Here is a 24590-nt window from a genome sequence, read left to right on the forward strand (position 1 = left end):
CTGGTTGGGTCCTCTACCACTTGGAGAAGGAAGTTATCATCGACGCATTCCAGGAACCTCTCAGATTGCTTATGCGCTGCTGTGTTGTCCCTCCAACAGATGTCAGGGTAGTTGAAGTCCCCCATGAGGACCAGGGCTTGTGAGCGTAAGGCTGCTCCGACCTGTCTATAGAGGGCCTCATCCGCTCGGTCTTCCTGGTCAGGTGGCCTGTAGCAGATCTCCACTGTAATATGGGGACAGACAGGCAGACAGAATACTCTTCCTCAGTGCTTTTAGGCTCCTACAACTGCAGCCCTGTTTGAGTTGCATCTGGACAATTAGAAACAAATGAGAATTGTTGGCCACCACTGAGGTTGGCTTTGAGCCGTTGCCAAGTGGCAGGTCTTGGAGTGCATTTGCACAGATTGACCTGTGGTCTGCAGGTTGTGTGAACTCCCATCACCCATGTGAAAGCTTCAGCAACTTATCCCAGGCCCCAGACCAGTCCTGTGAGAGAAACAGTCCTGTTTGTTTGCATTGTCATTGCTGTGGAAACACCTTCAGTAATTCAATAAAAATGGGTGTTTAACTGAATGCCAGGCAGCAGGTGGGTTAGAAAGAAGGGTGATTAACAACGAATCCTGGCTTGCGTCTTCCTGCTGTGTTCTTGCTCTGCAAAGTGAAGGCAGATTAGGCATTAATCTCTTTCAGGTGCTTTCAGGCTTCTTCATGTGAGGGAGCAGGGCTGAAACAGGGCTTGTCTCACTGCCTGCATGTAGGGCTCCTGCATATTGCTTCTGCCCATTTGCAAACACATCACTGCCCTGGGGCAGTTACGGCAATTGCTGGAGTGGAAGATTAGTAACAGGAATTAAGTCCTCTACTCACAAAAGCTTTGATGTATCCGGAAAAAGGAGTTCACCACGTGGGCTGCTTTTTGCAATCACTCTTCTCGCCTCCAGTTTTCCTGGAATTCCTTCTCTCTGGCTGGGGATCTTCTCCGCTTCTGCCCCTGCATGTATGCCTTAGATATGTAGCTGCCTTCTCTCCTGGGCTTTCTGCTCAACAATTTTCTCCCCAGCCAAGCTACTCAACTGCCTTATTCTTCTGCCACTAGTCCCCTTACTTCTCCACTCCTCCTGCACACTCCTCCTGGCAATTCTGATCGATTATAGTATTCTATAATGGATCTTGTCCTTCTCTTGTCCTCGTGCTGTAGCCAGGAGCTGGCTCCGGAGGCAGGCTGTGCTTTGCCACTTGCAGGTGTTGTTGCAATGTTTTGCAAAATGGTACAGCCCAGCAGTGTTTTCATATTACCACTGATACCGAGTTTTGTCTCTTTAGTGTTACAAGGCAGATTAGCATTGCAAAGACTGACTCAATGAACCATGTAGAACCGCAAGGAGAGTAATGCTAATATGATCAGAAACTGAAATGCTTTGTCTGGAAAAGCAGAGGTTTTTACTGTAGACAGACTAAAATGAATACATATGTCTTCCAGTTTAAAACAATATTGTAAGAAACCCAGAAAGCTGGTAGGGGGTGTGCTGGTCTGTAGAAGATAAATTATCTAATCTTGTTTGATCTGTCAGTCATAACAATGCAATTGTGTAAGCCTCACTGAATGATTTAGATATTTTGAATTTAAGACTGGCCCTTGGGCTTATTCCATGTCCTCAAGTGCACAAGTCTCCTGTTGGCTTTGCTCTCAAAAAGGCAACCAGCCAAGCCATGGCACTGGAAGAAGCTGTTGAGCTCTATTGTCTGGGTTAGGGTTAATCACAGCAGCTTGCTTCTTTCAGTGCTGAATCATCAAGGGGAAAAAATGTAAGCTTGGCAGTAAAATATGTATGTGCTGCATTGTAGATTTTCAAGCTTGCCTTTGCAAATTAAAACCAGAAGCGTATATTATAGAGAGGGCTCAGAAAGCTTGAAATGGCTTTTCTCCTGTTCAATAAGTTATTTTATCCATAATCTTAAATAGAAGCTGTGCTACTGAAAGGACTTTTGTAGCTCTGGTGGAATAGCTAGAGTACAAAAATAAACATAAAAAATTGAAAAGGCTGTTCTGGGTCAGGAAGAAAAAGGTCTCTCTGTACCAACCTGCCCGCTGATGGGACTATGAGAGGAGGCGAGGGAAGCGTCTGCTCAAAAAATGGAAGAGGTTTAGCCTCTTTCAAGCACAAAAGAAGCAGCGACTGAAGCCTGCCAAGTTAATCTGAAGACCTGAGAAACTCTGTATGTCATTGCCTGTCATTCCTCTTATGAAAAAGAGAAAGGGAGTGGCTGAACTCTTCTAACTGGCATTGCCGGAGCTTCAACAAAACGAGCTATAATGGGTGGGGACACAGATTTGTTGGTCATTTCTGTGTGCAGAGACCCAGACCCCGCGGGTGCAGGGCTGCAGGGGCAGAGCGTGCAGCTGCAGCTCAGGAGCTGGCCTTGGAGAGTTTCCTGCTGCCTGCTCTCCAGGCAGGCAGGCTCTGAACTGCTCTCCAGTTACGTGCATTAACACTTATTTATATAAGTACACGCACTGGAGAATTATCTTTGGCCCTTGCAGAGCCGCACCCTCCAAAACATATGCAAGCATTGGCATTAGGAAACATAGGAAAAGTCCAAACACCACATCAGAACACTTGCACATTTAAGACTTGCTATAAAGCAAGGTCTGGTATAAACCAGACCTTTTCTCTCTTGCTTTTATATATATTAACTCCTGATAACCTGGAAGCTCAAGCCGCTTCACTCCTGGGTGTTTACACGACAGAGCTGTGGCTGATGTATGGCTCACATGGCAGCTTGCAGGGGACTGTGGTGGGGAGAGGTGCTGCAGTTTGGGTAGAGCTGGCCTCTGAGAAGGCAGAAGAAGCTGCATAGATGTCTCTGGCAGAGAGAGACAGGGACAAAACAGCATGGTGTGCTGCGAAAATACGAGGCTTAGGTTTAGGACCCAGGAGGAGGGAGTCAGTTTTGCTGCTAGTCAATGAGTGAGTCTTGGTAGCTTTGAGTTTGTGAGGGACATTCTGGGCCAAAAGTAGTGGAAAAGCTTTACCCTGTGTTGAAGAATCACCCCTGCTTATCACATACTGAGATGAACAACTTCAGTTGCCATGGGAAATGTTTATACGGATTTGGGTTCCTCATCTAAAAATAAATCTATCCTCTTCAGTCAGCATCTTTGTTAATGAGTAATAGCTGTGTTGCTTAATAGATTGCCTCTCCCTGTAAGTATGGTAAAAATAACAAAGTGTAGAAGCCAGGTAGCAGGCAGTCTGAAACCAGAGCTGTCTTTAGCTCTCCTGTGCTAACACCTACTCCTGCTCACAAAACAATCCAGTCCTCTTGTGAACCCAGCTACAGCATATGACTTAGCGAAATTTTGCATGTCTCTTCCATCAGCTATCCTTTGCTTCCCGACACAGCTCTTTCTGGCCAGCTGGGCAGAAAGAGACATCTGCTAAACACAGCAAGACTGCTGCTGCTCAGAGAGCCAGAGCAGGGGGAAGCAGCAGCACCATGCCCAGACCCCGCCTGCTGCATTTTCCCTTTGGTTTCCTCTGCTTGTTCCAGCATGTTGCCAGAATACCTTTTTGCTCCAGCTGAATAAGCAGAATACTGAGACACTGTTGAGAACAGGTTTGTGCCACGTATCAAACTGACTGATGGCTATAGCACTCCTGCACAGTAATAGTGGTCTGGGAGATCGTGTGTGCCTCAGTTTCGTTATTTGATCAGTGCATGTCGAGGAGACAAACAAAAAGGACATTTGTAGCTTGGTCACGGAGCCAGTAGGGGGAAATGCCTTTTACCTTTGAGGAAACGTGAGCAGTTGTAGAAAGACCCTCATACTCCCCAGATGAACCCATGAAGAACTGCACTCAGCACACACGACCCTCTAGTCTAAAATAATAGCTACAATATAGTAATTTTCTGCTGAGGCGAAAAAAAAAAGTGTCCAATATTTCTTAGCCACCCTTTGAAGTAATGAAGGGGATTCATTGCTAACGACCCTTGTGATAACCAGAGACACTGTCACTCTGCTCGTTGGGACATGGCTGAACTCAAGCCAGTCCCATCCACACCAAGTTTTCCCCTCTGTATGGAACATTTGGCTGGCTCCAGACTTGTGTGCAAGGCCTCACAAGTTGTTGTGGGTGTGATGGAGTTAGGATATAAGACTATCCAGATTCAGGGAGGATAGTGTCATCCAGTTTTATCAGCAGGATTTATTGCTGGAGCTCTTACTAACAAGAGATCACTCCTTTCTCTTTCCCAGCTAGCACTGTACACAATGCTAATTCCTTGGTTATCCCCAGATGTACAACTACATGCAGTATCTGGCTGATCTGAAGCTTTTTTAGAAATGCCTTGACCTTAATAACTAACTCACTGAGGGGATTGTGCCTAACTAAGGGAAACACTGAAATCCTATAACGGAAGGCACTGTTGATGAACCAGGTGTTGTTTACGGCTATTAGCATAAAGTACCAAGCCAGGAAAGGAGTTTGTATGGATATAATTTTTTCCAGCTTGCTGCTTACCAGAACTTACTGGTGTTGGAGATGGGCTGTTTCTGCTAGTTCTGATCCCTCATTTATTTTATGAGGTAATGTAGATCAATGACAATTCATAATATGGAACCAGACTCATTTCCAATTAAACGTCTCCCTCCAAGATAAAATTCCAGGGTTAATTTTGTTCTCGTTATAATGATTTTATTTTGGCTAAAGAATGATCAACTCATTAGCAACGCATATGCAGATGATTACATTTAAACAAATATGCCGGGAGTAGAAGTTTAAACTTTCCTTAGTAGGAAAAAAAGAAAACATAATGGATTTGGTCTTACGAGGACAAATGCTCAATTCACTGAGCAAGAAACTAGATGCCTGTCCCCCCAGTGAGAGTTAGAAGAAATAGCAACGCAGCTATATCCCCAATACATCACAAGGAAAGCAGACCTGTTGGTGTTTAAAAAGCTTGCATGTAGTGGCTTAGCTCCTATGAGGCACTGGTGAAAACAGCTCCAATACCTTGGTAGCGATATTTTTCTTTAGTTGCCAGTATTGGAGAAGGGCAATGTAGATTCATTGGCTACAGGAGCAAAAGAGGCCTCTCCTGGGTTGTCAAACCACGTTCCTTCAAAATCAGGAGAGCTTCGTTTATTTGACCTAGTAAATAGAAAGCTTATGGGATCTGATTGCTTTCTGCAAACACACGATGAAGGCATGCACCAGGGAGCGCAGAGAGCTATTTAAGCTAAAGGACAATGCTGGCACAACAACGCATGGATATAAACTGGCCACGAATACTTTTAGGCAGGAAATTAAAAGGCAATTTCTAGCCATTAGAGGAGTGAGCTTTTGGAAAAGCTTTCCCGTGAGAGTAGTTGGGGAGGGAAATAATTAGTTTTAAGATGTTATTAAAAGGATTATAAAATACAGTTGCTAGAGATAGGATGAAGTAAGATGGGGAAGAAATACGTCCCCTCATATCCACCAAAGGCTTAATTGCTTTACAAGAAAGGTATGCACAGCATTATGTGGGACTAATAGATTTGTTAAGGGAAGATCCATAAGGCATCTTGGTATGTACAGAAGGACTCACATGGACTTTTAGACTAAACCAGATTACCAAAGACCTACATTTTCCTTAGTGAAATTTCCTAGGCACCTAACTTAGAGTTTTTAAGCATGCCTAGAAATATTGTCAAGTTGTCAGGGCTGGGCAGCTCAACGTCTTTTTCAAACATAGATCTGATTTCTTGCACAACCACACTTCAGATATATTATAAAGTCCTCCCTTTTTAAAGTGGATCAAAGACTGGCTGGTCAGTGTGCTTGTCTGGCAATGCCCTGCACCTGATCCCTGCAGTCTGTCCTGTCTTCTTATTAAACTCCATTTCCAACTCTGCCTGGGTGAGGGTCTCTCTTTTTTTGTGTGTGGATGGAGGTGCATGGGGCTCCACATGCCAGCGACTGGTGTGAGACCACGGGTCAGAGGGGCTTGTGTGTCTGGGGTGCAGCAGCTGGAGGGACCAGAGTACGTGTGCCTTGAGTGTGTATGTCAGTGTGTGCAATTGCTAGCAAACACCAAGCTGGACTAGCAGTGGACAGGACAGAAGATTTGGGAGCTGGGTATTTAAGTGGCTGTGATCCTGGGCTGGATACTGAAGAGACCGGAGAGTCTCAGAGTTGGCTACTGGAGGAACCAGGACATCCAAGCCAGCTACTGGGAAGACCATGGCGTCTGGGACTTGGCTACCAGTGAAACCCTAGGTCTGGGCCAGCTACCAGAGAGACCAGCATGTGTGTCAGCGCATGAGGCAACTGGGAGATCAGTGGATCCTGGGGCCAGCTACTGGCTAAACTGAGCCTAGCTACTGGGGTTCCAGTGTGTCTAAGATGAGCTACTGGAGGGATCCTCCTGTACTTCTTTTCCATCAATGGTCTTTCATCCTGATCAGCCAGAAAGGGGAACAGGATGATGCGTTTGGTGCTGGTTGTGTTTGCCTGTACTGTGTTTTCTCTTTGTGCATATATGTAAATGTGCCTGTTGGGAATACGTGCTTGTCCCTGGTATGGCTGGACCTCAGGACACAGAGCTGCAGCAGCCTCTGTGGGGCTACCAGATTGGACAATTCCTAACATGAAGGAGCTACCACGGATACCTGCCCCATAATGCTTTTTTTTCCTCTTTATTTGCAGGTCAATGCCAAACTGTACAGAAAGGTATGATGTAACTTTGCTCGCTGTCCTTGGAGAATCTCAAAACCTTAAGTATTTCTTCATTATTTCCTGACAAGTTTTTCAATGTTGGTGCTATAGTAGGTCTTGTTCCTAGAGAGATGATCTCTTTCACACAAGGTAGGATTTTGCTGCTGTGACAATGGTATTCGTTACCAGCCAGAGACATTAGCAAGAGAAGGAGGCTCAAACGTAGGCCCATTACTGTAATAATCAGTAATTTTATGAAGAGACATCTCTCTATTACTCCCTTTTCACCTCTGAGTGGGTTGAAGGTATTACCGACATTTATCCTTCCTAAGACCTTTTGACCTGATTTCTTAAAATGTATTAGGTTTATGAAAATATATGTGTAAGCACATTTATGGGCCTGCTTGCCTCTGAGTCAAGTCCCAGAATAACTTTTGATCTCTTTGGGCAATTTCAATCAAACTTCACAGAGGGGCTGCAGTTTCAGAGATATTAAAGTCTTACAAATTTTGCAGGGCCAAGCAAAGAAGAGAGATATCTTACTGATACCTTCTCCACTAAAGAAAAAAATATATATGATCTCACACCTCGTCAGTGAATCCATACTAAAAGGCAAGGACAGGGGAGAAAGTGATACCACAAATACACTTTATTCAGGAACCTGAGTTTTTCCCATGTTAGACACCAGCAAATTCACACCTCAACAGGGGATTTTTCTCTCTTATGGATTCTCTGGTGTTTAATAAGCTCAAACTGTATTCTTAATTTAAATCAGATAAGATTTAATTGAGTATGAGACAGCCTTTCCTTTGGAAACCAGGCTTTATTAATTTTGGTGGTTTCCAAGCTATTTGTTAAATGAACTCCCATGTGGGCCTGGTACTCCAGTGTTTTCTGGCCAGGGATTTGTCCTTTCATTGCTGTTCAGGTATTGAATTAACAAAATAAATCTTATTTTAGGAACAGTGCTTATAAATCAGATAACCCCTGGTGCCCCATCAAATTGTCAGATACCATTTGAATTCTGAATGACATCTACTTGCATCAAACTGTTCGCAATCAATCTCCAGACCAAGCATACTTTCCATCATCTTTCTATAAGTGGTTTTAGACATCAAATTCATTTGAGAGTATTGCAAACTGCCTCCAGTCTATCTGTGAACAAAAAAAATAAGTTCATTGAGCGTGTTTTTGAACTATCCAGAGTGTCAGCAAAGCAAGTTATTTTTCATATGTTCATCTCCTTTTCACAGCAAAATGCGTGGACATTGCCTTAAGTTCTTGTACTGATGTTGCCTATACTCAAACAATGTATCCTAATTTTCTGGATCAGAAGTCTCGAGAAGTGATTGAGTACAGCTCCGAGTACATCCTCATCAGCGTGCTGCACAACTTGCTCCAGGGAGAATGCAATCCGGACCTGAGGCTCCTGGGCTGCTCGGTGCTGGCCCCGCAGTGCGAAAAGGACAAAGTTATAAAGCCCTGCAGGCATGTCTGTGAAAACCTGAAAAAAAATTGCCTCCCTGCCTTTGATGCAATAGACATGGCTTGGCCTTACTTCTTAGACTGTGACCGCTTTTTCGCTGGGGAAGAAGAGGGATGTTTTGACCCGCTGGCAAAGCTGCGAGGTAAGGAAGGAAGCTCTGCTGACACATCTTCCTCGTCTAGATGGGAAGGGTCTCATCTCACTCAGCTTGACATGTCTATGGCACAAAACCTCTCCTCTTGTCATCTCAGCTTGTCATTTTTATAGACACCTGTAAGGTGTGATTAATTTTGTTCCACCTATTTTAAACACTTAATTAAACTGTGCTCAAGAAGCATCTATTTCTCTCCCTCATACACAAAGAGCATCAAGACAGGCAGCTCAGAGCTAGATGTTTGGACTGCCAGTGTGCACTTAGATAAGCCCTGCCCTGTGTGATAGCTGTCTGTATATTTGAAATATTTTATTTAAAAACTGAAACTTTAATGCACTCATAAATTCATGACTACTTGACAAGCTTAACAGCTCATTAAAATAATCTCATTAATGATTGTCACAGATTTTTGTTTGGATGAAGAAGATCCAGATAGCTGAAGACAGCTGAATCTCATAAAAAATGGATTTGATCCACCAGATTCAAAGGGAAAAATCTGTACATTTTGTGACTACAATGTGCTAAGCATGCCAAAGGCCAAATTATAACTAGAGGTTGCACAAAATATTTGTCAGTGTGCATATGCATTTGTATGATTTTGCAAACAAAATATGCCACAATAAACAGTATAGGATGTACTACATAGATTTAAGGTTTTAATTGTTGCTGTATTTTCTATAATTCTACTACTGAAAAAGGTATTTTGCAGAAAGGTGCAGGCATTCATACAATCCTCTGAGTACCATGGTTTTAAACACCGTGTTACAATTTTTCTTTGCAGGAGAAGTAGAAGTTGAGGAAGATTTGCCTTCAGACTTGCCAGCAACTTTTATTCAGTTCAAACACCATTCATATTCCCAAATGGTGAGCACGTTGAAGAAGACTGCTTCTAAGTGCTCCCATATTGCAACAACTTACAGCATAGGTCGCAGTTTTGAAGGGAAGGATCTTTTTGTGATTGAGTTTTCAACCAAGCCTGGACACCATGAACTGCGTGAGTTATATCAGTGCTGATCAGGTTGCTTGAGGGAACTCCAGATTATGTGAGTGAAAACAGGTCCTTTTAATGGGATATCACTTAAACTGCAAAAAACATTGATTCAAAAACATTTCTCCTCCTTTGTGTTCCTGAATTACAGCAATAGCTGATGATTCACTGTAGCAGTTACAGTCCGGTTGCAATTTCTTAACTTTATGACCTCAGTTTATGACCATGGTTGACTTTCCTTGTTCCTAGAGGTATGACCATGTACTTGGTTGCAGTGATATGGCTATTACTTATTTGTGCCCAGCGTACAAAGAAGTTTGGATAGTTTTCTGTTACTGACCTGCCCTCTCCATCATCTACCACTTCCTCAGTCTCCTTTTATTTATCACTGCACTGTCAAACCCTACGCACTTCCTACAAGTAATGCCTGTGCCTAGTCTAAACATAGTCCTTCACATCCTAAAATATGTACAACTTGTGAGAAGGCCTCAGATACAGTAGGACATTCACATAAAAAAAGGGCAATGCAGCACAGAAAACAATCCTCCTGAACAGAGATTCAGGTCAGTGCCGTACCTGTCAGTGTAACAGGTGAATGATACCAGGAATTTATGTTATCAAAGTGCCTGAACACCTTTGGAATATCTGTCCTCACACTTTTATGCAAAGGGGAACAGTGCTGTTCTCTGTTTTGCAGATTCATCACTGCGACAGCAAGGGCCAGATTTCTAAATGTTCTAAATTGTTCAAAATGCAGATAATTTTCTTGGGGAGTATTAGGTATTGTTTTCCAGTTACCAGCTCCCAGCTCAAATATAGTACCTGACTAAATCTGGTGGACTGCTGTGGCCATTGCTGCATACCAAGAAGCTCATGTTGCTTCTCATCAGACTAGCTCCAGCATCAAAGCAGGCTCAGCAGTGTAGCAGAACTGAACTACATCTGACTTAATACTTTATTGAGATTATCATCTCAGGTCAAGCTACTGTGTCCTCTATGTGCTATGCTGCAGGGGAGGCAGAGAAGACAGCGAAGACTGGTGTTAGCTTTGTTTACTCTCGTCCACGCTGCCTTGCATGGCGTAGAGGTATTTTGACATGCCTTTAAACTTGATCAAGATCCCAGTAGACATCTTTAACAGAGCAAAGATCTACATTACTATTTCCTGGCCTATAATCCTTCCACTCTTGTGTAAAGAAAAGAAGTTGCAGGTGTCTTTTTAAGCTGATATTCCATTTGCCAGGAAAACACAAAGCCTATGAATCAGGCTTTTAAATTTAAACTGTGCTATGGCATGATAAAACATGGTAGTTTAACAGGTTACCTAGCATTTCCTTCTAAATTTGTTGCTTCATGCTGCTCAGGACAGCATAAAAGAGGGTGGAAATAGCTCTAGAGCTGGAGATTTTGCCAGCCTGAGCAAGCTGGCATAGTAGCTCTGTGCCAGCCCTCCTCCAGTGTCTAGTGCGCGAGGCTGGCCAGGATCAAAGATGAAGATGAAGGGACAGACAGGAAAGGGTGTCTCCAAAGAGCATCCATTTTCTACTTTCTGTTAATCTCTAAGGAAGGATGGAAATTGAGAGACTAACTGCAGGGAATTGTGAAGTTATATGTTTCTAATAGTCTTATTCCAAGGCTATTTAGCCTAAAAGCCCCTTTTTATGCACAACCTAATTTCTGTTCCAAATGGAGGGGTAATATATTACACATCTGCAGGTCATTTCTAGGATCTGTGACAATATAAGGTATTGAAGCCGCCCAAGGTAAGTGAGAGTGCCAGGGGTGTATTTTGCTCCCTCCCAGCCGTGGCTTGACATTTTTGTTTGCAACATTCTTTGTTCACAATTAATGGTGAGTCCAGCAAAAGCTCAGAGCAATGATTGCCTCTTACAGTTTGGGATCCTGAAAGTATGGACTGACTTTATTTCACACTATTTAAATCGTTGCTGAACTGACTTGTAATGGAGGGAAATTCACCTGGAACTGGTGTGCTATTTACAGGAATGTATGCATTAAATTAGTGTAAATAAAACTTTCTGACTCATCAGAAAGCTATTTGGGTTACTCTGCTTTTGGAAGCCATCCAGGTATAATCAAACTAAAGCATCTCATTACTTCATATTCCACAGTCAAGCCAGAATTTAAGTACATTGGCAATATGCATGGAAATGAAGTTGTGGGGAAAGAACTGCTAATATACCTCGCACAGTATCTGTGTTCGGAGTATCTTCTCGGGAATCCTCGCATCCAGACCTTGATTAATAACACCAGAATTCATCTCCTACCTTCACTCAACCCTGATGGGTATGAACTGGCTGCAGAAGAGGTAAAAGACTTTTTATAAGGAAATGTTCAGTGCTTCATGCTTCTAAAATTCCCCATGGGAAAGGACAAACTGGGAGGGGAGTGTCACATATGGGAGGGAGCGTTAATCAGCAGCCAGAATCCCAGCCTGGTTGGTGGTAGGTTGCTTTCCAAAGATGATGTGAACAGAGCTAAGCGGAAATCAGAGCCATGTTTGTCATTTTTGCTGCCTGCATGCGATGATGTGGGAATGACTGTGTTACTTTTTCACACATTTAGCACTCTCTGCTATCAGTTCTAAAACAAAATGCCTACTGACTCACTGTAATGACTGTTAAATTATTTTATAAGGAAATGTAGTTTAATACTGTGGAATAGGTATTCTTCCTCTTGTAGAAGAGCAGGTATAATAAAATGTGAATATTTTCTGTACTATCATGCTTTAATAAGGGATGGCACTTTTCAGAGATCAGCTGGTGCCTGAAGGAGACCTGTGAAAGCACAACTTCTATTATATGTTACCTGACATTCTTCTTTTCACCTCACTTTTATCGCGAGCACCATTAGCATGAAAATAGGACCTTTCTTTTTCTGTGTTGCTCATATGGTGAGCTCTGTCTGTTGTGTGAGTCTGGGTTTTTTGCATTCTTCTCTTGGAGCGTCAGCTGTATTTTCTTTTTCTCCTCCGCTAACCCACTCTGCATGCTGCTCTGTGCTGAGTAAGAAACTGCTGTGTTCCTCTCATGAGTCACACCACTGGTGAGTGAAATGCTTCCTGCATGCGAGTTAGTGCGTTAGTGGTCATGGGGATAAAAAAATGATTAATAAGTGTGTTTTTTTAACAGTATAGACGTTTTCAGTTTACTTCTTTTAAAACTTCCCCTTGATTAAAATGGCATTTTAAACAATTTCCACAACGTGACATTTTGAGACAGGAAGTTATTCTGAGGTTGGCTTCTATGTTACAAATTAGGGAGCTGGTTACAATGGATGGGTCATTGGACGACAGACAGCTCAGAACTTGGACCTGAACAGAAATTTCCCTGATTTGACGTCTGAGGCTTACAGAAGAGCCGGGATTCGTGGGGCCCGTCTTGACCACATCCCCATTCCACAATCCTACTGGTGGGGTAAGGTATGAATTACAAATTTTATAAATCACATATACTACAGAGCAACTCAGGAATTAAGAAACTGAGATTGCTTGGTCTGAAGTTATTCTCTGCTAATCAGATTTTATAAGTAGTACTAAATTGGACAGGCTCAGAATTGGCAAGAAAAATCATGGTGTAGGTCTGGCCAAAGAGGCAGGTGTCACAAATCATTGGGAAAATTTGTGCATAATTTGGATTTTACTATTTTATATTAAGAATAGTGACTGTTAGGAGGGGGTCACGAGTGTGTAATGGTTCATCATTGGTGATTTAAACTGTGGGAGCATGTTAAAGACTTTATGGACTTGGCTCTCATTGCACTAAGCTCTGCACAGGTTTGATGCAATAGTGGTTTCTGCCTTGGAAAACATACAAAGGCTTCATGTGAAGTTGTGTGGCATCAGCTTTCCACAAAAAGTATGGTTATAAATGACTGTAACCAGCTGAAGCAATGGAAACAGCCTGTCAGGCTGCAGTGGTGCTGGAAGGGAGAGTTGCTGCTGCCTCCAGTCCTGGGGAGCAGGATGGAGGCAGCACTGCAGGGCCTCGCATTCATCATCACTAAGCTTCACGTTATGTGATGTTCAGGAATGCAAAGCTCAGTCCTACCTGTGTCACTGGCAGCCCGGCAGCCCCTGACACTAACAGCTCCCATGGGAACTTAGTTCACCTTAAAAGAAGAAACACAGGAAGCCAAATTTCTTCTGCTTTTAAACTCATTTTATTCTGATTCAATTTTTATTGCTATCACAAAGCCTCAGACAGGTGAGGCACAGGATTGTTTCAGCAGCTGGTGTATTAGCAGAAGATTTGAGAGACCATACTTCAGTTTTCTGCTCTGCTGCAGGTGATCTCATATGAAGCCAGGTCTAAATCCCAAAGGCATCTCTGATGCTGCCCCAGTGTTTTGGTACCCCATTTCACAGTAGTGAGCTCTGGATAAAAGCATCTCACTTTCTCAGGATAATGTGCATATGAAGATGCAAGGCTGTGAAAAGCTCAGTAATGCACTTTGTATTAGACCACTGATTTTTATCATAACTAAGCTCAAGAAGTTTATTTTATTTTATGCATGTAATTGTACAGAACCTAGCTCATGTCACTAGATTTCTACATGAGTATAAGGTCACAGGCTTAATAGTTTCCAACTTTTGACTGAATAATGAGAGATAACAGTGAGCTGGTAAATGCAAGTAGAGTGCAGAGCCTCAGATGGGAAAGAAGGGTTGAGAGCATGTGGAGTGGAGCCTGAGGTCAAATGAAAACAGCTGAAAAAGAAGGGGATTTTAGGAGAAAAGTCTAGAGAGATAATAGTTTTGGTTCACCCCATTTGTGCATAGTAGTTTTCATAGCTGTACATCTAAGAACCAGCTGTCAAACTGAAAGTTTTCTTCAACAAATGAATGGTGTATGAACAAATACGAAGAATCTCGGGAGCAGGGTTAAGCCCAGCCTTGCAGATACCTGGTGTGAAACTACATTGTTTGCAAAGAGGACCTGAGCACTGCTCAGGTGTGAGCAGTGTGAGCTCCAAGCTGGCTGCACTATGGAGTCTTACCTGGTCTCCCAGCGGGTTTGCTTTCCCATGCAGGACTGAGGCTCGGAGCCATCCCTGTTCTCTTTTTAGGAAACCCTCTTCCTCATCCTCTAAAGCCAGGACTTTGACTGGGGATGCCTTTGTTTCACAGCAATTCTCTGAAGATGGCTCACTTTAGTTCACTATCTGTCATCCTGTTCCCATAGAGCAAAACAAGATTATTCAATTAGTCAGGAACCTGCCAGCTTTTGTAACACAAAATAATGTTTACTCAGAAGAACATGCTAAATTAAAAATATATAATAAACCAACAGTCACTATAAACATATATGTATATATGTTTCTAGCTTACTGGGAGTCACTGTTCTATTTCAGACACTCTTGCAGAGCCCATCTTTCTTGGTCACAGCTTCTCACTGGGTTCGTGATTTGACAGCCAGTGTTGTCTTGCTCTCAACCTTGCCAAGGCTGGCCATTCCATGCAATTGCAGGTCTGTTACCTGCCAGGCTTTTTGACCCACGTTACTGTATGCGCTTTCCTGGGCGAGATGCTTAAAGGGAGATGTTCCCTGCCTTAGGAGCATGAACTCTCAGCCACTTACTTCAGTTCTTGCCAAGGCTGTATAGCTCAGCCACCAAGCACTGCCACTAGCCTGTCCACAAAGATATGAGTCAAATTGTGTCTGCAACATCTCACTTACCAGACAGAGTCCTTTCTTTGCGTGGCCCTTTGCAGAACCAGTAGTGAGGGTGCCAGTCTCCTGGGAGCTCTTTCATGGGCTGTATTGTCCCCTGAACTATGTGCAGACAGGCTACGGGAGTGCCTGGCATGCCTAAAAAAGTCATTGAAAATGCCTTTGGTTTTCTGTGGAGGTATCCAGGAAAGCTACTTTTGCCCTTTCAGACTAGACATAGTGGCTGCGCAGAAGACTTTGAGGTATGAAGGAAAGGATGGAGATCTCCCTCCAGCCGTGTACTTACTCTCTCTCTGCATCCAGAGGTGCAGGGTTGAAGGCCCAAGCACCACTGAGGAAGGAGAAACATGGCTTTGACCCCTCTTTGTGCCAGTGCCCAGTGCAAGCTGTGAGCTTGTCTCACACTGTGCAGCCCAGAGTCCCCGTAACTCTCTGGATTTTCTGGCTCTAACCTCCCCATTCCCTCTTCTGAGTCCTGCTTCTGCCCTGGTTCTTCTGATGGTCTTTGGGATGGTCAGCAGTAGGCAGCCACTTGCAGAAGTCATTTTCACAACCATGTGTTTAGCTTTCTTAGACACTGCGTAACATCATAGCAGTTTATAGAGGGCTGGATGGAGACAGCCTAACATTTCTCCCACAGTTACCCCCACTGCTGCGGCCAGCTCTGCCCTAGTGCTGGTCACCCAGGGGTGTCTGTCACCACGGACAAGGGACCGGGGAGCCTTGGCACACAATCACCCTCTGTCTGAGCTCTGCCTCAGTGGGTGCAGACCCAGGGTTATAAATACGTCCCTTCTCCTGCAAAGCTTTTCTTGTTTTTGAAGAAGAAATTCAGATAAGGTGATGGTCCAATGATTCATTCCTCACAGCACCAAGCCTCAGGGAACCTCTAGATATTCTCCTGACCCCAAAGTGGGTCCTGACCAAAACAACACCCAAAGCATCTCCAAATCTATGTGCTTTGCAGAGCAAATGAGGGAACCAATTTGCCTGTGACCTGGATGGCACCACAAAATCTCCTTGACGACTGCAGTTTCACATGGTTCAGAAACCTGGCAGTAAGCGGTCTCACAGCCTCAAGTCCCTCTCCTCTGCTGGTGGTATCACAGGACAGCCAAATCAGCTCTCCCATAATGAGCTTCAATTTTGTCAGGCAGATGAACCCATGGCTCTTACAGTAGTTGGCTTTGTGCACGCAAAAGCATTAGATTGGGTGTTTCAACACCAGCCTCTCAGCTTTCATTTACTTAATAGTGTTTATTACCTGCCTTATTACGGTAATTATCTGAGTATTGCAGGGTGCTGTAAAAAGATCAGAAAATGGAAAGCGAGCTCCCAGCCAACCCCATAAACTCAGGACAGCTCCTGCCTCCCCGTAACCCTTGCTGTACAGCGTGTTTTGTTCCCCACTATTATGAATTATTGTTATAAGTGGTCTGAGGGCTCAGACTGAGAGACTTCAGTCTTAATCTGAAATGAAGTCAGTTAAATTGGCTTGATTCAAACAGAATTTGGAAGTCTGTGCCAGTGAAGGCTTGCATAGTCTTTAGAAAAATGAGTCTGGTTGCTTCTAAAAGGGAAAAAAGAAATCTTTGAAAGCCATGGAGACAGTGACTAATTGCAGTATAATTGACAGAAATGAGATTCAGGTTTAAAAAGGGTAGTGGCCATTCCCTGTACTTACACAGAAATAATTTAGCCGTTTTCTAATTGTGCCTAAAATTGTTCTTATGGAATGGATACTTTAAAATTGATCTCCTCTGACTAAAAAACAAGAGCCCTGGTGAAAAAAAAGATCAAAACCCACATTAAAGGAAAAGTCTATGAATAGTCAAAGGTCAGAGTGACACAGATAGTATCTGATATCATCCAGTGGAGCTGAACCAGGATGTGCACATTTCAAAGCCTTAATCACTGTACATGTTGTCACTGAAACGCTATTAGGATAAAAATAGTGACATTGAACCTCCTGATTTTCCACAACATTCGCTTCAGTAAGATGTTGGCCCTGTGACACAGCAGTGTCTTGTGGGTTGTGCAGGTATCTAGTAAGCCAGTTGGCTAATCAGGGGGAGCGACTGAATTTAGGAGCTCTCTGAGTAAAACTGTGCATTTCACCCTTGCCCACTGAATTGCAGAAGCAACTTAAAAATCTTACCGAGGCCCGAGACTGCTGTTTGAAAGCAGGTCTGATTCTGGCGTCAGGCATGCCCTCTCTGGCTGGGCAGCAGGAGCTGGGGCAGCTGCAGGCAGGGCAGGGAGCTGCTGAGAGTTTGGGGCAGCATCTTCCTGGGGAGTGCTGGTGCTGTGGGGCTTGGAGGATGCAGGCTTATTGCCAGCTCCTCAGCCACCCTGTGCACCCCCAAGCAGGGGCCTGTGGGGCAGGCAGTGCCGCTCACAGCCCCTTACAAGCCACCTGGGGTCTTCTGCTCTTCAGAAGAGATGGGCTCAAAGGATGAACAAAGCACTTTCAGGGTTCATCTGAGAGCGGCTGGTTCAGTCCCAAATTCCCTTGGGATAAAGGTCATTATCAGACCATCCCAGGGCACTGTACAAAGACCAGAAAAGCAAATACTTTGACTGCTGCAGGTAGCATTCTTCAGACACTGCCAGGTTCCTTTTCACAAAGCCTGGTGGGCTGTTTTCTTCTCCCACCTCTGTGTTGTGTGAGTGGGTGTGTGAAACTGCAAAAAGTGCAGAGCATTTGTCCTTTCCTTTCGGAGTGCCCTTTATCTGCCTTTTTAAAAATGTTTTTCAGGTCATGACCTTCCTGGAAACTCTGTGTCTAATCTTCCCAATTATACAAAAAACCTTGGTTAGGTTTCTGGTGTGCAAAGTGCATTCTGTGTGTTCCTGAGTTGGTCAGACTTTACCTGTTACATCTCATCCTCTATTTAAGTGGCCTCTTTCTAATACTGAGGTTGAAAGGGTTGCGACACAGAGATTCAGAGGCTACCAATAGGCTGATAGATAAACTGGACCTGGCCTGTTTCTCCTGAGGACAAGTGGCACAGTCTGACTTGTGTCCCTATGCTAACCACAAACTACTGATTCAATGATTCACCTTACAGCAGTGGGAACCCTCAGGTTCCTATTTCTTCCCAAGTACAAGGTACAGCCTTTTCAAATAGTATACCTGCAGTGGCTGGAGGCACTAGTGCAGCTTGACGACTACAGAATGGCATTTCAAGGAAACCTGAAAACTAGGAGGACTCAGTTAATAACTGCGGCATCTGAAGGGTGGTAGCCTCCTGCGTAGGTCAGGAATGGGCAGGGTAATATCTTCTTAAATCATTCCAGGTAAAACTGTATTTAGACATGGCTTTCTCCTGAGACCCTTTGCTTCCTACCTCATTGCTGGGAGCTGTAACACATCCATGGTGCACCTTTGCTTCACAGTGTTTTTCTCTGCTCCACACCTATGTTTGTGCTACCCACTGCATCCCCAAAGCTGTGATTTACCAATACCAGAATAGGGACTGATCCAAAGAAAACAGGAATTACTATTATTGCAACCCTAATGTTTAGGGTTTTGGTTTGTTTGGTTGTTGTTTGTTTGTTTTGTGTTTTTTTTTCCTGCACATTGCTGACTTGATTCACTGTTACTAGTCATCAGCCACGCTGGGATCCTGGCTGGATGATTTTCTAACGGCTGATGGAATCAAAGCAAAGGGTGATGTGCAATGTTAGCAGCCCTGTATAGATGCTGGACTAAGTCCCTCATAACAGATGTTGCTCATTTTTTTAAAACCTGCATATCTGCACTTGTGCAAAGCAGAGTCCGGATTAGCAGCCTCTGCCCTCACCCACTTTTCCCCTGGTAACTTCACAAGCTGCAAGGAAAGGAGCCTCACCTCCTCCAAGGGCACTGGCATGTGTCTGGGCTTGCAGGGAGCCGCCACCAGATGACACTGTTACCCCTAAGAATTAACTAACGCTAGAGCAGGTCCGTGAAATTATTCCTCAGAAAAAGGGGATGGAGGAGCCTCCTGCATGCCGGGGGGATTGATCCCCATATTCCAATTTATCCATCCAAAGTCAATCCTGCTGATTCAGAAATGGAATTAGATAAGGAGTTTGGTTTACAAGTAGTGGTACAACACTACGATTTTTCAAGTCTAAAATGCTGCCATCATCACTTTGAACTGCTGAAAATGTCACTGTAATAAAAGGTTATTCTTCTGTCAAAGTTTCTCTTTCTTTTTTTTTTTCATTTTTCCACAGTGAACAGGGTGTCTCATCTGTTCCCTGGAGCAAACTGACACTCTTTCCCCATTAACCTTTGGGATGGAAGAGCCCAAGAGCCTCATGGTTCTTCTGTCTGACACACTCCCTTCTCTGCTGGGCTTCGTCCTGCCCAGGACCAAATCCCTTCAGAGCTGCATGACTCCTCACAGATTTTTTTTCTCCTGGATTTCAGGTGGCCCCTGAGACGAAAGCAGTCATGAAGTGGTTGAGGTCTATCCCATTCGTGCTCTCTGCCAGCCTCCATGGGGGTGAGCTAGTTGTGACCTATCCTTATGACTATTCAAGGCATCCTATGGAAGAAAAAATGTTCTCCCCCACACCTGATGAGAAGGTAATATTGGTTTTGCAGGGTGAGCATATCAGTATGGTTTCCACGTGTGTAACTATGGAAACTTTTTCTTTTAACAAGTAACAAACTTTTATTTATTTAGATTGTATGTCTACAAGTGTGTATATGTATGCATGTATGTATTAAATATGTAATAAATCACATGTTTGTATATATAATGCATGTATATACACATATATATAATATGATTTATACATTTATTTAGTATGTTTGAAAATATAGGATCATTTACACACTATCAGCTTGATCTGTAAAGATTTACGCACGTTTTGTGAGGCCAAACATGATTTGACAAGGCACAGGTTAGGAAAAGCCAGGCTTTTATTATTTAAATGGTGAAGACTATGATATTTTTATGACTATGATATTTTTACCACTGATTTCCAGAAGAAAAGGAACAAGTTGACCAGCAGTGTTATTTTCTGTTGGAATCTGTAGGGAAAAAAAAAGGCTGGCTGCCATATGGTGGCAGCCTTGTAACATTTATTACCAGGTCAGATGAACGGGAATGGTTTTTCCCTCTCTGTCCCTGGAAAGTTCCCCATTTGGGACTCACTGTAAATCTTCTGTGAAATATTTTGCCATCTTTCCTATTTCCCTTTGGTTTCCTCAATCTAGTATTCATTGCCGACATGCCCACTAGGAGAACAGCTAGCTTTTAAGCCTTCTAGCGTATGTTAAAAATGTCCCTGGTCTCTTAAGAAACAGTGGAACATTATATAACGAACAGCAGTTGAAAATAGTCAGAAGTTGATCTTTGACTTGAAGCATCCATTATCTTTGAGCGTATCTCTGGGCTGACTTCTTCTAAAGTGACAGTTCTCACCAGCACCTATTAAATATTTAAATATTTATGACTATTAAACATTTTCTATATCAATCCATTTTTTCTGAGCCGTACAATACCTACTGACTATGCATGTGTGACGATGATTTAGCAATAAAATAGACCAGGCACTGCACAGTAAAAAGCCCATGTAAGAAATGTCTGATGGGTCGTAATGAAAGCTACAGAAGCTCTTGGTGAGGATTAGGGGAAATGATAAACCTGTGCACTTATATCCCATCGCCTGGGCTAGGCGTATCCTGATTTATGTGTAGATGGTGGAGGAATATGGCCATGTGTGCCTTATCAAGCAGTTCGCCTGTGGGATGGAAGGACAGCAGTCCCTCCATCATCTCCAGTCAGGGACATCACGTGAGTTTTGAGTGAAACGATGCAGTCACATGTACAAAGTGCTCCATCCCAATGCAGTGAGCAGCTGGGCAAGCCCTAATGGCATCCCTGGTTTGTGACAGTGTAAGACACAGGACCTTACACCGGTGGCTGCTGCATAGTCAGTGGCTGCGAAGCCTGAGAAGATGGCTACAAACTTGGAAGTTTAAAACATACAGGGGAGGGCTGGGGATGTCCTCAATTAAAACCAATTTTTCAAATGAGTCAGCACAGGAACCTTAACAACACTACCAGCATCACTTTAAATTTTGCTCAGAAAGTTATAAAACCTGTACCTGTGAAGTGCCCTGCATTTAAATAATGTCATCTGCAGCTGCTGCTGCTGGGGAACATGCATCCTGAAATATAGGAGCTTGTTTTAGCTGCCATACATTAGCCATAACCCTTGTTCTGACCGCTGACCTGTCGAGTTTGCCATGCAAGGGAAAATGAGGCAAGTTTGCACCCTTGGCTGCAGCCCAGGGTGAAATGCTGCAGTGCAGATAATGGCCAGAAATTAAAAAGTCAAATTCTGCAAAGTACATTCAAACCAGATTGCCCCTTTTGAAAATGCATCTGGGTGCTGCCACCTCCCTATGTCTCTCATGGTGTATGTGTGATAGCACAAGAATCCAAGACGCTGCGGATTTCAAGCCTCTTTAGCCTGCATCGCAGCCTGGGCTGGTACCTGCTGGGACCAAGGAGGACCATGTCCTTACATTCACATACTTGCATCTGGTTCAGCTCACCTAATCCAGAACTATCCCATTTTTGGCTTTTGTGGAGATGGATTTTTTTAGCAGACTCTTGTTGCTTTGTGTTACATAAGAAGCTGCACTGATGCCAGTGTGCACAGGAGCAGAAAGGTGTACACCAAGTCAAGTTCACTCCCTTTGGTGAATGGAAACACTCCCTTCCCTCCCTCTGAAAAACCCAACCTGTGACAATCAGTGGGGGAAAAGCGCTGGCCAAGGTAACAGCACTGATCCCGTTTTACGGAATGAAGCATCACGCTTCCAAAGTCACAAGGATTCCTCTGTGTTTTTTCCCTTTTTGTTCCACTGCGTTACACCTAACTGTCTAGGGTTTTTGAGGTCCGTGACTGGTCATACCTTATCTGCTAAGTGATAATAAGCATATTGCTATCTGAACAGATTTTAACTTGTTTTTAAAAAAGTTTAACTTTTTTTTTTAAATCAAGTTCACTTGATTTTGGATTTCTCATTTTCTCTTCTCACTGCCACCCATCTTCGTTCACTTGCACCAGTGGCCAGGCAAAAGCCTTACGCCTCTTGGTGTGAAACAAGAGAAGAAAGACTTGGTCACTGGAAATAAAACATCTGCAGATGTCTTTGGGAAAGGTGAGGAGCATACTCCTAAGTCACATAGGCACCTTCTAAAATTTTAACAAATATCTTCCACAGAACTGGAACCCAAATTCCTGTAGAAATTAAAGATATCGGGCCTAACGCCAAACTATTGGCAGTAAAAGTTCTTCTTACCATATTTAATTAACATCCATTTCTTTCCAGCAGAACTTTGAAGGAGGCATAATTGTCTGGGCTGAGCAATACTTAGGCACATAGAAACTCAAGGGACATACAAAAGCATTTTGTATTATCAGGATTTTTAGTGTCTGGTCATCAGAAGTATTTTGGTAAATTGTCTTCACACTTACATATCACTCTCTTTCCACCTTTCCTTGGTCACCTACCCGATCCCATATTTGGCTCAGCTTTGTGATTATTAGAAACATTCGTAAATATTAGATGAAAGCTGTGTGCTTGGTCATTTTGGTCTTTATCCTTGATGACAACTTCAAAGATAAAGTTTTAGGATCACTTCTAAAAATAGGATTTTAGCCACCCAACTTCTTGCACATGTTCTCTTAAGCAATATGCAATGAAACTCATGATGCTGAGTAGTAGGATCTAGTAGTATCTGATAATTGCTGTCATTTCAATGTTGAAATCTGAAATTATAGCTTTTGTAGATGAGGTTCAAATAAACAAAAAGGAGAGGGGGGATTTCTGAACAAATTTGGAATAAACATTGGAGAAAAATGGCAGGAACCTGATTCAAAGAAATGGTTTCTGCAGATCACTGCTGTACTACATGTACCTGTCACTTTTCCTTTCTGGGTGGTGACTCCTCTGCTCTTCATCAGTCTCAACACTCTTAGGAAATCAGTGGTGACATCCTCCATCACCGCATCCTGTCCTTTGCTTTTTAGGAATGGTCTCTGCCCCACAAAGAAGCACCTGTCATTGAGATCAGACTGGCAGGTTGTCCTGTGTGAATGATAAGTGCAAAGCAAATTGACGCTGTCTGTTTTAAACAGCAGCGGCCAATGCAAAGATCTGGTTGGGCTGGAGTAGGTATTTTTGAAACGGTAAAAATAGCAAGAGATAAAACATTACAGGGAGAGCTAATTTCAGCTTTAAAACCTGGGACTTGAATTACAACCAAACAAGCCCTCTAATCCTGCCCCAGGTGATAGGTTGAAGCCAAGTATCACAAAATCCACTGGTATTTAATGTTACCTCTGGCTAAATGAATTGGATTGCAGAGAAGGACCTTGGAGAAGAGGACAAGTGAAAACTTCCTGGCAGAATATCCTTGCACGGAGGCTCACCCCCTCCATCAGCGTCGAGGACACAGGGTGGCTCGTTTTCTGGGCTTGCAACAGCAATAGTTAATAGCAGCAATGACAGTGTTTACAGTTTGTAAAAGCAAATGTATTTCAAACCCTTTTGTTACAGATGTTTAAAATGCTGGCTAAAACCTATGCAGATGCACATCCAGTCATCTCGGACCGATCCGAACTTCGTTGTGGTGGAAATTTTGTAAAACGCGGAGGTATTATAAATGGTGCTGAGTGGTACAGCTTCACTGGAGGTAAAACCACTTTACCATCATATCAAGTGAGGTAAAACCTCTATATGACCTTTATGAGACACAAGGTTTTGAAAGAAATAATTTTATTCATTTCAGTTTGCTTTAGGTCAGACCCCTGCAAAAAGTAACCTGTAAGGGATTTAAGTACCAAAATGTATGTTGGTAACATTTATATTCAGATACCATGGGATGTATTCAGCCCTGATATGACCTGAGAAAAGTTAACAAGTTATACAAGGGTCAAATGTGTCATGCATATAATATCATTCTAGTTTTAAAATCTGAAATGTAGAAATAAGTGCTTAATGCTATGCTCTCTTTCCTTAGCAACATGAATTTGAACCCCTCCTGCAGACTATGCAAGTGCAGTTTAAATAAACTCTTTTTCAGGAGAAACTACAAGAGACAAACATTCCATTCATTTGTGCTGAGGTTGCTAATTTGATTTCCCCAATAATAGTATTTAGTTTTCTTCAGGAGTCCTGAAATAGTGGCATGGATGAAATATCAGCATTCATAAAATTTTCAGCAGTGCTTCAGTTGTGTTTTCAAATAGGACTCAGCTGGATACCCAAATAATTATGTTGAAACTAGGCATTTAGAGAGCTTTGGGGCATGAGTGAGAATTAGGTTTAAATATCTTTGGCTTACATTCTTCTGAAAATTATATCCAGTCTCTTTTGTACAGAAACAGTTTTGAACATACTAAAGGCAAAAGGTCATATCTTTGCTGGTGACCCTTGGCAATCACCTCTGATACAGCCGATTATCCAACTACCATGATTAACCAATCCTTATCTCTCTATCGCTGATTCTTGGTCAGGTGAATAATAATTTAAAATGATGCTTTTTTGCCTGAAAGA

The 24590-nt window shown here is 43.1% G+C and overlaps 1 protein-coding gene across 1 annotated transcript in view; it reads left to right on the forward strand.

Annotated features, from left to right (window-relative positions):
• The window catches only part of CPZ (carboxypeptidase Z), a 38866-nt gene that overhangs the window by 7880 nt on the left and 6396 nt on the right, over positions 1-24590 (forward strand). Inside the window, exons 2-8 of the mRNA XM_009285375.2 lie at positions 6690-6713; positions 7952-8326; positions 9120-9332; positions 11456-11652; positions 12604-12765; positions 19437-19595; positions 23592-23727. Coding sequence (XP_009283650.1) covers positions 6690-6713; positions 7952-8326; positions 9120-9332; positions 11456-11652; positions 12604-12765; positions 19437-19595; positions 23592-23727 — 1266 coding nt within the window. The remainder of the gene's footprint in view (positions 1-6689; positions 6714-7951; positions 8327-9119; positions 9333-11455; positions 11653-12603; positions 12766-19436; positions 19596-23591; positions 23728-24590) is intronic.

This window comes from Aptenodytes forsteri, unplaced genomic scaffold, assembly GCF_000699145.1.
Source record: "Aptenodytes forsteri isolate BGI_AS27 unplaced genomic scaffold, ASM69914v1 Scaffold88, whole genome shotgun sequence".
NCBI classification, from domain to species: domain Eukaryota; kingdom Metazoa; phylum Chordata; class Aves; order Sphenisciformes; family Spheniscidae; genus Aptenodytes; species Aptenodytes forsteri.